Source organism: Ochotona curzoniae, unplaced genomic scaffold (genome assembly GCF_017591425.1).
Source record: "Ochotona curzoniae isolate NIBS_2020 unplaced genomic scaffold, NIBS_Ocur_1.0 scaffold_1037, whole genome shotgun sequence".
NCBI lineage: Eukaryota > Metazoa > Chordata > Mammalia > Lagomorpha > Ochotonidae > Ochotona > Ochotona curzoniae.
This window is the reverse complement of record NW_024467083.1, coordinates 10,915,094-10,927,418: the sequence shown is the minus strand read 5'-3', so window position 1 is coordinate 10,927,418 and position 12,325 is coordinate 10,915,094. Positions and strand designations below refer to the sequence as shown.

The 12,325-nt window shown below is 39.8% G+C and overlaps 1 protein-coding gene across 1 annotated transcript in view; it reads left to right on the top strand.

Annotated features, from left to right (window-relative positions):
• The window catches only part of FRRS1 (ferric chelate reductase 1), a 51,364-nt gene that overhangs the window by 20,831 nt on the left and 18,208 nt on the right, over positions 1 to 12,325 (top strand). Inside the window, exons 7-8 of the mRNA XM_040998812.1 lie at positions 7,923 to 8,021; positions 9,097 to 9,244. Coding sequence (XP_040854746.1) covers positions 7,923 to 8,021; positions 9,097 to 9,244 — 247 coding nt within the window. The remainder of the gene's footprint in view (positions 1 to 7,922; positions 8,022 to 9,096; positions 9,245 to 12,325) is intronic.

Genomic DNA, 12,325 nt, shown 5'->3' with positions numbered 1-12,325 from the left:
TTTTCTGAAGATTGTGGGATAAACTTCCTGGTCCTTGAATCCTGAGGGTAGTTAGTATTGACCAGTGATCAGTTGCTTTATAAGCAAACAAAAAGATGAATCACTATGAAGAAGCCAAGATTTTAAGAGTTGTATACCAGGAAATGGGGATGAAGACCAAGCTTACATTTTACAATGTTGGGCCTGCACTCTATAAATTTGCTCCATTCATAATCTCTCCATGACCAAATTCTAAGATATTCAATATTGATCTCTTGTGGAATCCAGTGTGATTTCTATCTGTTCCTTGTCTCATCTGGATGGGTGTTCCTAGATGACAAAAATCAACATCTGTAAACTGAACTTATGACAACTTCTAATGTCTCTTTGTATTTTTTGGTCTTGTTAATCAACAATAATATTTAAAACAGCAGTATGGTTAATTGCTTGATTCTTGTCCGGTACTGTCCTAGCCAGCTTGTGCAACATTTGTTCTTGCTTTCACCATTTTCCCTGGTAACTCAGAGACATTTTTATTGTGACTTGGATTCTTCCCTATCACTTATCATTTAGGTTCTTTTAACTCCTGCTTCAATTTCTTAAAGGTTTCATATACATAAAAAATGAAAAGAGCAGTGCAATGAGCACCATCAGTCTTTTACCTTGATTTGGCATTTTTTCCTCTGTGTATCTATTTCTATCTCAATTGATTTATTAAAGATAAGCATTTTCCCCTGAACTATTTGGAAATAAGTTTTGTTGTAGATATTATGACATTTTCATCCCTCAAGTTTTCAGAACATATCTTCTAAGAATCCTGACATTCTCCTGTAATTATATGGTATCTTTGTCAGATTGAGATAAAGTAACAGATGTAATAATTTTATCTAATATCCAGGCTGAACTCTGATTGCCCCAATTGTCACAGTGAAGACCTTTAGAGCCATTATTAAAGGAAAATTTATAATCTAACATCCAACCAGTTCTTATTCAGTTAATAATGTATTTCTGGTCTTTTCTATAGAACAACTACCCTATCTTTTTCTATTTTAGGAAGGTTGTTTTATAGAGTATTCAGCAATTTATACAATAGATTCATGTTAAAATTTTTGCATGAATATTATATATGCAGTGTTGTTTACACATCAGTGCATCCAACCAAAAAGTGCATAATGTCTAGTCATTCCATTGCTGATGCAGCAATGTTTCATCACTGGTATCTGTCAGACCTCTCCATTGTGAGGCTATTTCATTTTTTGTAATTAATCAGAGTGTGTGGGCTGTTACTTTGAGCATCATCTCACTAGTCTGTTTCCTAGTAACCCATTCCCTAGTGGTTTTAGCATTTACTGATATTCTTTCTTTGAATTGGTTATTAGATTAGTAGTTTTGTGATACAAAATTTCCACGTATGTCTTAGCTGAAATTGTTCTAAAAAGGGGAGCTTTCTTTTCTTTGTACTTCCCTTCTCTTTGGATCATTACTGGGGCCTGATGGAGCCCTTTTGCCCACCATGTTGTGTCCTTCTTTTGGGTGGTTATATTTACCTATGTGTGTCCAATGGGAAGCTCTTCAAACTGGGTCTGTGGTTTTTTGTTTTTTTTTTTTTTTTTGGTAATGTTTTGACAATGTCTTGTTTGTTCATATGTTCAAACATTCCGTTGTTTCCCAAAGGAACTTTCTTTTTCTTTAGTAAGGACAGTGTTTAGATGACAAGTTTCCATTTTAGTTGCTATCCCTCATATGTGCATTGTTGGATGTCTCAGGTTCTTTTGCGTCTGTCTTTGAGACCTCTGCCTCATTCTCCCTGGTACATTGTCACTACTCTAACTTGACTTGGACCTTTATTGTGCCCTGTTGTACTATTTCAGTAAGTCCTCATTGGCTTTCATATCTATGTAAATTCTTCTGTCCGTGTCATCTCTAATACAAAATTTGGCATTCTTTTTCCAAACCAAAATGGATATCCTATGGAAATCTGCTCTCCCAAACTTTCGGTGAGCCTTTAGTAATTATGGGAAAATAATTTTTTAAAGTATAACTTTCAATCTATTCAAAGTCTTAGGAATAGTCATTAGAATTTCCAGCCTTAGAACCCCTTTGTGTATTTTGTTTTATGAATTAATTCCTTTTTTGGATTTATATTTGAAAGTCAGAATTACAGAGAGAGAGAATGACACAGAGAGTGCGGGAATTTCCGTCACTGGTTCATTCCTCAGATGGCTGTAATAGCCAGAGCTGGGCCAGGCTGAAGCCAGGAGCCAGGATCCTCTTCTAGAGCTTTTGTGTGAATAGCAGGGGCCCAAACACTTGGGTCATTTTCTACTGCCTTTCCCAGGCAACTAACAGGGAGCTGATCAGAAGTGGAACATCTGGGACATACAGCAGTGCCCATATGGGATGCTGGTATCACAGGTGGTGGCTTCACCTATTATATCACCATGCTTATCCTTATCTCCCCTTTATATGTTTTAGCTAGTAAAAATTACTTGATTCTTACAATTTTCTTGTATTTTGATGCTTCAGTATCTTTTTTACATACAGTCCTCGACTTCTAAAACCTTTCCTTTGGTCTCAGTTCTACCTTATTCTCATACAAATATTTTTTATTTTCTAAATTGTACTTAATTGTTATCTTTTCTGATAAACCTTTTCCAATTCTCTGCCTTCTCATAATTTGTGTTTTTGCAGAGCTTTGCTGAAGTTTATTTTGTGACATTTGATGTGTTAATGTAACTACCTTTCTCTTCCAGTCTAATGTAATTTTTGATTGTAAGAATTGTATTCTGTTTATCTTTTTCTTTGCAGCACCATCCTGCACAATGTGTATGTGTGTGTTTGCTAGACTAGAATATATTCTACATGTTTCATTGATAGAAGGAAAACTGGGGAGGGAACTTCATCTCAACTCCAGGATTTAGTGAAATGTTTTATCTTGTATGCATCCATGCTCCAAACTTTAGGTTTTAGAGCTGCCTGGGGCCTCAGAGTTAGGTGTAGCATCTTTAATTTTGGAACAATTTGAGGTATGTGTCCTTATTTTTTTCATTATCGTCTCCAACATTTTAAAATTCTCCTTGTATTGACTTTTTAAAAATTGATTTATTTCAAAAATGAATCCTTTTTTGTCTTATATATTTTTAAAAATATTTATTTTATTTTTATTGGAAAGTCAGGCATAAAGAGAGGAGGAGAGACAGAGAGGAGGATCTTGCGTCCTTTGATTCACTCCCCAAGTGGCCGCAGTGTCCGGAGCTGTGCTGACCCAAAGCCAGGAACCAGGAGTGTCTTCCGGATCTCCCACATGGGTGCAAGGTCCCTAAGGCTTAGGGCTGTCCTCGACTGCTTTCTCAGGCTACAAGCAGGGAGCTGGATGGGAAGTGGGGCGGCCAGGATTAGAACCAGCACCCACATGGGACCCTGCTGTGTACAAGGCTAGGCCTTTAGCCATTAGGCTACTGTGCCGGGCCCTTTGTTTTACACACACACACGATTTATTTTGTTTTTACTGCAAAGTCAAATATGTACAAGGAGGAGGAAGAGAGGAAGATCTTCCGACCAATGATTCATTCTAGAAGTGACTGCAACAGCCAGAGCTGCACTGATCTGAAGCCAGCTGCCAGGAACTCTTCCGGGTCTCCCACATGGGTACACGGTCCTAAAGCTTTGAGCCATCCTTGACTGCTTTCCAAATCCATAAGCAGGGAGATGGATGGGAAGCAGGGTTGCCAGGAATAGAACCGGCGCCCATATGGGATCCCGGCTTGTGCAAGGTGAGGACTTTAGCTACTAGGTTACTGTGCTAGGCCCTATCTTATATTTTTAATAATAAGAGCTTCTATGTCTCATTGATGATAGATATTCTAAAAAACAGGTATTATTTTTGTAAAAGCATTTATATATTGAAAGGAAAGTTAGTGAGAGAGATAGAGAGAAGAGGGAGGGGAAATATTGCATTCATTGGTTCACTCTGCAAATGGCTGCAACAGCCAGAGTGGCAGATTAACTCACCATGCCACAACACTGGCTGCTACATGTGCCGTTTAAATTGGGGTTTGGCAAACTTTCCAGCAAAGGACTAGACAAAAGTTGTTTTAGAGTTTTGGACCTTGTGCTTTCCAAACCAGCTGCTGAATTGTTGAAGCTGTACAAATGAGGCCATAGATAATTTATGAATGAACAGGTGTTCTTGTGTCTCAACCAAACATTGTTATGGACACTGAATTTGAGTCTGATATATTTGTTATGGAAAGTCCTAGTAAGTTTCTTAACCATCTGAAGCATCTTGAAACCATTCTTAGCCGATTAGCTGTACAAAAACTTCACGTTATCTGTGGCCTGTATAGTTTGTTAGATAACTTGGTTTAGATTGTGTCTGTTCCAAATTCCTTATGTTGTGGTGGGCTAATTCTGCTTTGAGTATAAGATATATAATAGTGAGTGGTTATTTTCCTGAGATTATTTTGTTGAGCAATTCCAGAAAGGCTATAGTTGAAAATAAATTTGAATCTGAAAACATAAAAGTGTTAGAAAGTCATATTGGCATTTATAGCAAAATTTTTAAAAGAAATTAATTTACTTTTATTTGAAAGGCAGATTTTTACAGAAAGAGAAGGAGAGACAAGAGAAACCTCTCTCATCCTCTGGTTTACTCTCCAGATTGCTGCAAAGACTAGAGCTGAGATGATCTGAAGCTGGGAACCAGGCGTTTCCTCCCAGCCTCCCATGTGAGTGCAGGGGTTCAAGGCCTGGGACGATTTTCTGCTACTTTCCCAGGCCATAAGCAAAGAGCTGGACTGGCTGTGATACAAACCAGTACCCATCTGGGATTCCTGTGATTGTAGGTGGAGAATTAGCCTGATATGCCACTAAACTGGCTCCAGCAAAGTTTGTAATAGAATAATCTTGGATGTTGTTCAATGAGTAAAGAGCATTAAAGACTGCCGGAGTTCAGCTGCAGCAGAGTTCGGAGCTCGAGAAGGGTGCTTGGAGTCGGCGACAAGAAAAGACACAGATACTGTCACTTGGTGCCTTCTTGCTCCAGCTCAAGAAGCTGTCCTTTTTATTTACTTAGACACATCACAAGCCTCTGCACAAACGTTTGATTTTACTATCTTTTAACTTCAGACTAAGCCGGCATGCACAGATGTTCAACTAATTTTTACTTCATGGTCAACCAGGTGCTCTTAAAGGTAATTCTATAAGTTACTATAATCAGCTTTAAAGCAAGCCATTATTCATTCTTCAGAAGTAGCCATTAGGTGCCAGCCAGAACTCCAAGGCCAAGGCACAAACGGTTGCCTACTAATCAGTAAAACATTCCTACTACATTTTATTTTCACAACTTATCTATCTCTTAATGGGAGAAATACATCAATAGAAAAAATAACATAATGATCTAGGACAAAAAGTTTCAAACATTAAATCCCCCTATGACTGCAGGCTCTAAAACCTCATGAACAATCAAACAATAATCAAAAGTATATCTCTATGATGTTAATAAAATCACCCAATATTTCCTCTAGGTAAAGAATTATGAAAACAGCTAAAACAACTACATTTTCTATGATCTAAAGAGTTGCAAGGACAGGCTAGCTTTTAAGGTCACTGTAACTATATTTTTTGCCATAGCAGTCTCCGCTCATAATCCCATCACTTCCATAAGGCATGTTATATGTCTGGGAGAGATTTCAGGGCAATGGGTAGGTACACAATAAGGTGTCTAGAAATGGCATAGGTTTAATTGTATTCCTGTGCGCAGTTAAAGGCCCACTCACCAAGACACTATCAATAGCATTAACTCTCAAGCTCACGTTGGTTGCAAAAGCCACCTCACAGGGGCAAACAATACCTTAATAGATTATAGAATTCTTAGTGGGGTGGTTCAGTGTCCATGTAAATGGGGGTGAGACCGCATCAAGGTGGTCAGAGAGAAATCTGCTGGGCCCTGCCAAACAGCTGGAAGCTCCCTGGGCACTGCCAAGCAGAGGAGCTGTTCTCTTCACACCTTACTGTCATCCATACCTACTGCACAGGCCCCAGCAAAAGACCATGTTAGTTTATGTAAAAAATATGGGAAAGATCAAACTATAGACAATAACTAAAATCAAGATTATTTGTGTAAATTATTGTTTATACATAGTTTGACAGTTTAGATTGCTTTCAGATAATTTAAAAAGCAAGATCTAATTTTTAGAGTTAAGGAGACTTGGAGACTAAGGAATAGAAGGAAATTAGGCTGTGACAAAAAATTCCTTCTTGAGTTCATATTCTTGTTTTGATTATGTGAACTCAGTCTAATGAGATGCACAATGTTGAGCAGCATTTAGTTAAGATGTCTTCCACCTTGGAAGTTACCAAGAGTCTCAGAAAATGAAGCATATCATTGCCATTAAAACATGTAGGATGTGATTGTTACGGAGTGCAGCCAGTGATTGCTCCTTCACCTCTCCTTGTATACTCTTTCCCCCAAGTCCTGATTCAGCTGGGATGTTGGATGCAGATGAATCCAATTAGTCATTTTAGCTACAAGCGCAGTTCCTGTTCCTGCCCATCCCAATGAGCGCCAATTAACTCCTTAACTCACAACACATAGGTATTCACTCCTGCCCACCTGTGACTCACCTATCAGCTGAGTGGAGAGGGTATTGCCTTGTGTTGTGTAACCACGCCCCTCACAAGCCCCTTTAAAAGGCCCATGAAGTGGAGGCTCACTCTTTCTGGTCGGGTGTTTCCGTTATTCTGACTCCTCGACCCTTGGCTGACCAGGACAGGTAATGCCCTGAGCATGGTTCCCTGTGCACTGCTTAGATGGGACAATGGATATAGTAATGTTGTTTCTGATCTGTGTACTCTCAGGAATTCCAGGAGAGGTGAGGCCTAGCAGTAGTGGAATGTGGGCAGAGAAGCGAAAGAAAGGTGAATGTCTGCAGCTTTGTAAATATATCCAGGTTATTTGTTGCATGTCTATTAGGAAAATTTATATTGTTGGGGAAGCTGGGACATAGGTCTTTGGCTGGCTGGCTGGATGGATTTAAGGGTAATGACCATTTGTTCCCCTTTGGATTATGACTGGGTTGGATTGCCATATGGACTTGTGATCTGTTTCTAGCATGTTCTGTTATCACCAAGCTTGGTTAATAGACTCCGTTATAAAACCTTAGACATGTCTGGTGTGATCTCGCTTGCACCCCATAACAGTGATATGTATTGACAAATATTTGGAAAATGTTCATGATAAAATAAATAGCAAAAAGGGTAATGAAATGATTATTTTCCCATTTGGGAAGAGAAAGACAGGTACAGATACAAATAGATTAAGGTGAGTTTATACCAAGTGTTAGTAGTGGTATTGAATTAGTGACTGGTTTATTAATATATAATCATGTTATATTTCTTTTGTATTTTTAATTTTATAATACAATCTGAATACTTCTGTGGTCTAACAAATTATTTCTAATTGGTCAGTCTGTTTTCTAGAATTGATTGTATCATTCAGGATACAGTAAGTGATGTGTTTTATGAAAAATTTTTACTTGAAAGCTAGACATAAAGAGGGACATAGCCAGTGAAATCATTCATCCGTTGGTTCACTTCCACATGCCTGTGACTACTAGGCCTGGGCAAGGCTGAGGCCAGGAGACAGAACTCAATCTCGGCTTCCCGTGTGGGTGGCAGGGACCCAAATACTTGGGTCATCACATTTTGCCCTCAGAGTGTGCATTAGCAGGAAGCTGGAATTGGAAATGAAGGCAGGGCTCAAACCCAGGCCCTATGCTATGGGTGAGGGCATCCCAAATTACATCTTAACTGTTGTGTCAATTGCTCACTTCAGTAAATCATATTTAACCATCAGATAATATTTGACTTCATTTGGAATCCTTTGGAAAAAACTTAGTTATTGAAATTCCTTTAGCTAACTGTCATTTGTAATTGTTTTCCAGGGTGACGACGATGCTTACATATGTATTCATGAGGATCAGATGGTGCATGTACAGCCTTCCCATTTGACAGGGCGAAGTCACCCTGTGATGGAATCAAAGGTAGGCAGAAACTTGGGCCCCTCCACCTGACTGGTTCATCTTATGTGGCTGTCCCCAGTGTTTGTACTGCAGGTTAGCTCTGAGTTCCGTAGTTAGCAGCTTAGCTTAAGCAGTGGCCTGGTAGCTGTGTCCCTCTCTCAATCAGAATCTGTGTGAAACACAAATTTCTCTTGTAGAAAAATATGACCTGCTAAAAAGAGTTATTTAGTTGGAAGGCACAATGACAGAAGGCGAGCAAGGGAGAAATATGTTGTATTCATTGGTTCACTCTTCAGATGACCACATTAGCTAGCCTGAACGCAGGAAATAGGAGCTCCTTCTGGTCTCCCAAGTGTATGGCAAATGTTGAAGTACTTGGACCATTCTTTCCCAGTTGCATTAGCAAGGTGGTGGATTGGGAGCCAAGCAGCAAGGACTTGAACCTTTGTTCTGATGTGGGATGCTGTGATTATTTATTCCCCTATACCAGATTGATGATCCCTGAATTTTTTTTTTTTTTAGTTATTTTGAAAGAGTTAGAGAGAAAGAGAGAAAGAGATATCTTCCATCTTCTGGTTCACTCCCTACATGGTCACAATGGTCAGCCCAGCCTCAGGCCAACATTAGGAACTACCAGGTTCATCCTGATCTCCTATGTGGATGGCAGGGACCAAGCACTTGGGCATCTTCTGTTGCTTTATCCCAGGCCATTAACAGGGAGATGGGTTGATGTGGATAATCCAGGAGATGGACTGGTGCCCAAACAGGTTCCTGATGTCACAGGCACTGCTTTGCCAGAATGCTGATCCCCAAACATGATTTTTTGCCTGGGTCAGATAAACTCTCTTTGTTGCATTTCACAAAAATTATTTTATGGTTTGTTAAAGCAGCAGTCTCCTTTCAAAGCTTAAAGGTGATATTGAAGAGGTGGCCTACATTAGCGATACAGAGCTGTTTGGTCTGTAGATGTATGGCTTTAAATAAATGCCAATTATAATAAAAGAAGGAAGGCAGCTGAGAAAGTCTGGTTTTGAGCATATTTTGATTTGAGAAGATCAATGGAAGTGCTGGGCATATCCACTGTGTATATTCTCAGGCTGTTCTTGAGGGCGTGTCTTGGAGGTTGGCAGATGGCATCATGCAGTGTTCTTTTCGAAGAAACATCACCTTACCTGGGGTGAAGAATAGATTTGATCTCAACACAAGCTACTACATATTTCTAGCAGCTGGTGCAGCTAATGATGGTAAGTATTTTGATATAAAATGTCTTTTGAAGTTTTGTTTCTGCTCTTTTCTCCTTTTCCCATTCTTTCATAGAAAATACGATAGTCATCTTTTTAAGACAAAGATTTGTTTATCTGTGTTTATTCAATTATTTGAAAGGAAGACTGACAGAGAGTGGGGGTATCTTCCTTCCATTTGGTTCACCCCTCAAATGACTGCTACAGCGGGGGCTTGACCAGGTCGAAGCCAGGAACCCAGAACTCTTGTTCTCCCTCCTGCCATCCTAGGTGTATTAGCAGGATTTGAACCAGCACTCTGGCAAGGGATGCCAGTGTGGCAAATGGTGGCTTAACCTCTCTTGCCACAATGCCAACCCCTGTAATTTACTAATCCTTAAGGTGAACGTTTATGGGTAAAGTATTCTCACCTGTTTCCATTTCTCCTGAAAATTTGACTTGTGGTAGCCTTTTTTTCCTGGGGACTTTATATAGTCAAACTTTCTTCTGATAGCTATTCATTTGGTTTCCTTAAGTGTAGAGATTAAGGCTTGTCCTTTTCTGGGATTTTAGACACTGTCAATGGGATTGTTGTTAGAGATCTTTGCTCTTATGGGAAAATATACCCAATAAAGCTCTGATAACCATGGACCTGAGCTGTCACCAGTGGAAAGAATTGGGAGTAGCTTTTGGCCAGTAGAATCGGGTGCTGCCAAAGCTCCTGTTGAAGGAGAGTTTCCCAGGCTGCCCTTCGGGTGCTGTGTGGATTGCATCCTGCATCTAAGTGGCTCTGCTGTGAAGTAGAGCCCAAGAAGGTTTCAGGAATGCTGCTTAGTTTATCCTCAAATTGCCTTGTTGTATATCACAATATGTATTATAGAAGTAGTCTTATTTTAAGGTCTGAGCTATAACACTTTGAACTGTAGGAATGCCAGTGTGGTATTGAGTGACTCTTCTCTGGAGATAGTGTTGTTTCAAGTTTTGAGAATATAGCCAACTTTGAAAATGGTGAGGAAAGTGGCATATGGAATGGAGAGTTGGCATGGGAGCTAGGGTAAACAAAGAGGAAAAGCAGAAAATGTGTTGCAGGCAGAGTTGTGAAAAGCCTTGGGTATTCTATCACGTGGTTTGGACTTCCTAGTATGGGTATGGTGGAGCCCCAAGCGAGTTTGGAAGCAGGGTAAAGATCTCCTGAGTGTTAGAGAAAATCTAGGAACGTGTATGTTTACGAGTAGGAGCAGTTATCTTAGTCAAATCATGGATTCTTGTTTGCCCAAGCTGTAGCAAATACAGCTTAAAGTTCTTGGGTAAATGGTGATAAGGACTAAAATGACTTAGTGGTTTCTGGCTAAACATTTTAGGTTTACCCTTCAATTTTATCTTCATAAATGGAAACCCAGGTTTGTAATGTTTATTTCCCCTAGGAGGGAACTGAGGCTTAGGGAGATGATGCCATTTGCCTAGACAAGTAATGGCAGAGCTAAAGTTTAAAAACCCCAGCTCTGTTCTTCAGGGCCTGTGTGTGCAGTAATTTAGAACATGGGGAAATTAAAAATGAATTTTTAAAGAGGACAAGATCAAATGTTTGTGTTTGGAAGCAGTTACTGCTGAAGTGTGGGGGATACTGTTATTACTGCAGTCATAACTTACAGCATGGCACACTCATCTCATTTACTGCTCACAGAGGCTTTACCAATTGGAATCATGTTGCCCAGATAAGGATACTGGGACCTAGAAATGCTGAAAAGCTGGCTTGTTCCAAATGAACCGAGCAACAAAAGCAGGCATTAAAACCAGGTCTTGCAATTGTAAAAGCTGTGCCCTTCCCAAAATTCCAGGCTGCTTCCTTTGCTACCCAGCATGTCCTAGGCGAGCCATGAATGATTATGAGCTCGAAAGTATTTAAATTGTGAAAGTGCTTAGTGCTTTTGGTATTTACAATTTTAAAGCACACAAATTATACTTTAAAAGAATAGTGGACTGGCCATTGTGGCTCCACGTGGTAAGCCCCCACTTGGGAGACTTCTATCACATGTTGGAGTGGCTGGGCCAGGTCCTGCCTCTTCTTGTTGAGTCTCCTGCTAACGCACACCCCAGCAAGTGGCAGGTGAGGGCTTCAGCATGGAGTCCTTGCCATCCTGGAAGCCCGGATAGAGTTCCTTGCTCTCTACTCTGGCCTTGCCCAGCCTTGGGCATTGTGAGCACTCAAGGAGTGAACCAGCAGATGGAAGATCTTTCTCTCTGCCCTTTTGTCTTTTAAATAAAGAAAAAAGGAAAAGCAATTCTATTTAAAGGGAGAAAGCCTGTTGAATAATAAATTGTATGTGTGTATAAGAATGTATATGACAATGGCAAATGTTTCTGGACAGGTCCGCATCTTATAGAAGGTATGGTTTAAGTGATGGTTGTAACCGTCCCTTAGAAAGCCCTAGTGAGTGTGTGGTGTGTATGAAGAACAGAGCCTTGCTTCATCTCTCATCTGCCTGTACTGCTGTGTCATAAGCATGGCGGGAGATCTGTATCTTGCCTCTTGGGTTGTTTCTCAAAGTGTGGAGTTGAAGCAACTTGCTTTAGAACCGCCCAAGTGGTTGCTGCAAGTGAAGAGCCCTAAGCTCCATCAAGACGACTGAATCTCTGATGCTCAGACCTGATTTCCAGCAGCATTTCAACTAAGTGCTGCAGTTTACTAACTTAGTGCTTTTAGACAGGGCTTTCTCAGCCGAGTTGCACATGACAAGGTAGTCCAGGAGAGATGAAGAACAAAGCTAGAACTTTCTCATTATATTTATTTGATCCCATTTAACATTTTTCTTTTCTTGTTTTATTATACAGCATGTATAATGTGTTAAAGCAATGATACATGAAGGTGTTAACAAAAATGCACAAATGTTGCATGTACATGTTTTAAGCCAATAGAACACAAAGCAAACAAAGCAAAATACCTGGAATTACAAATTTTAAGATTGCTTCTCCAGATAATTCATTTTTCCAGTTCCTTTGTACTGAAGAACAAAGGACAATTACCATAAAAATCAGTGTTTTTTCTATTACCTACTCATATGTAAGAGAATCATTTATAAATTGAACTCTGCTTAAAAGCAGTGA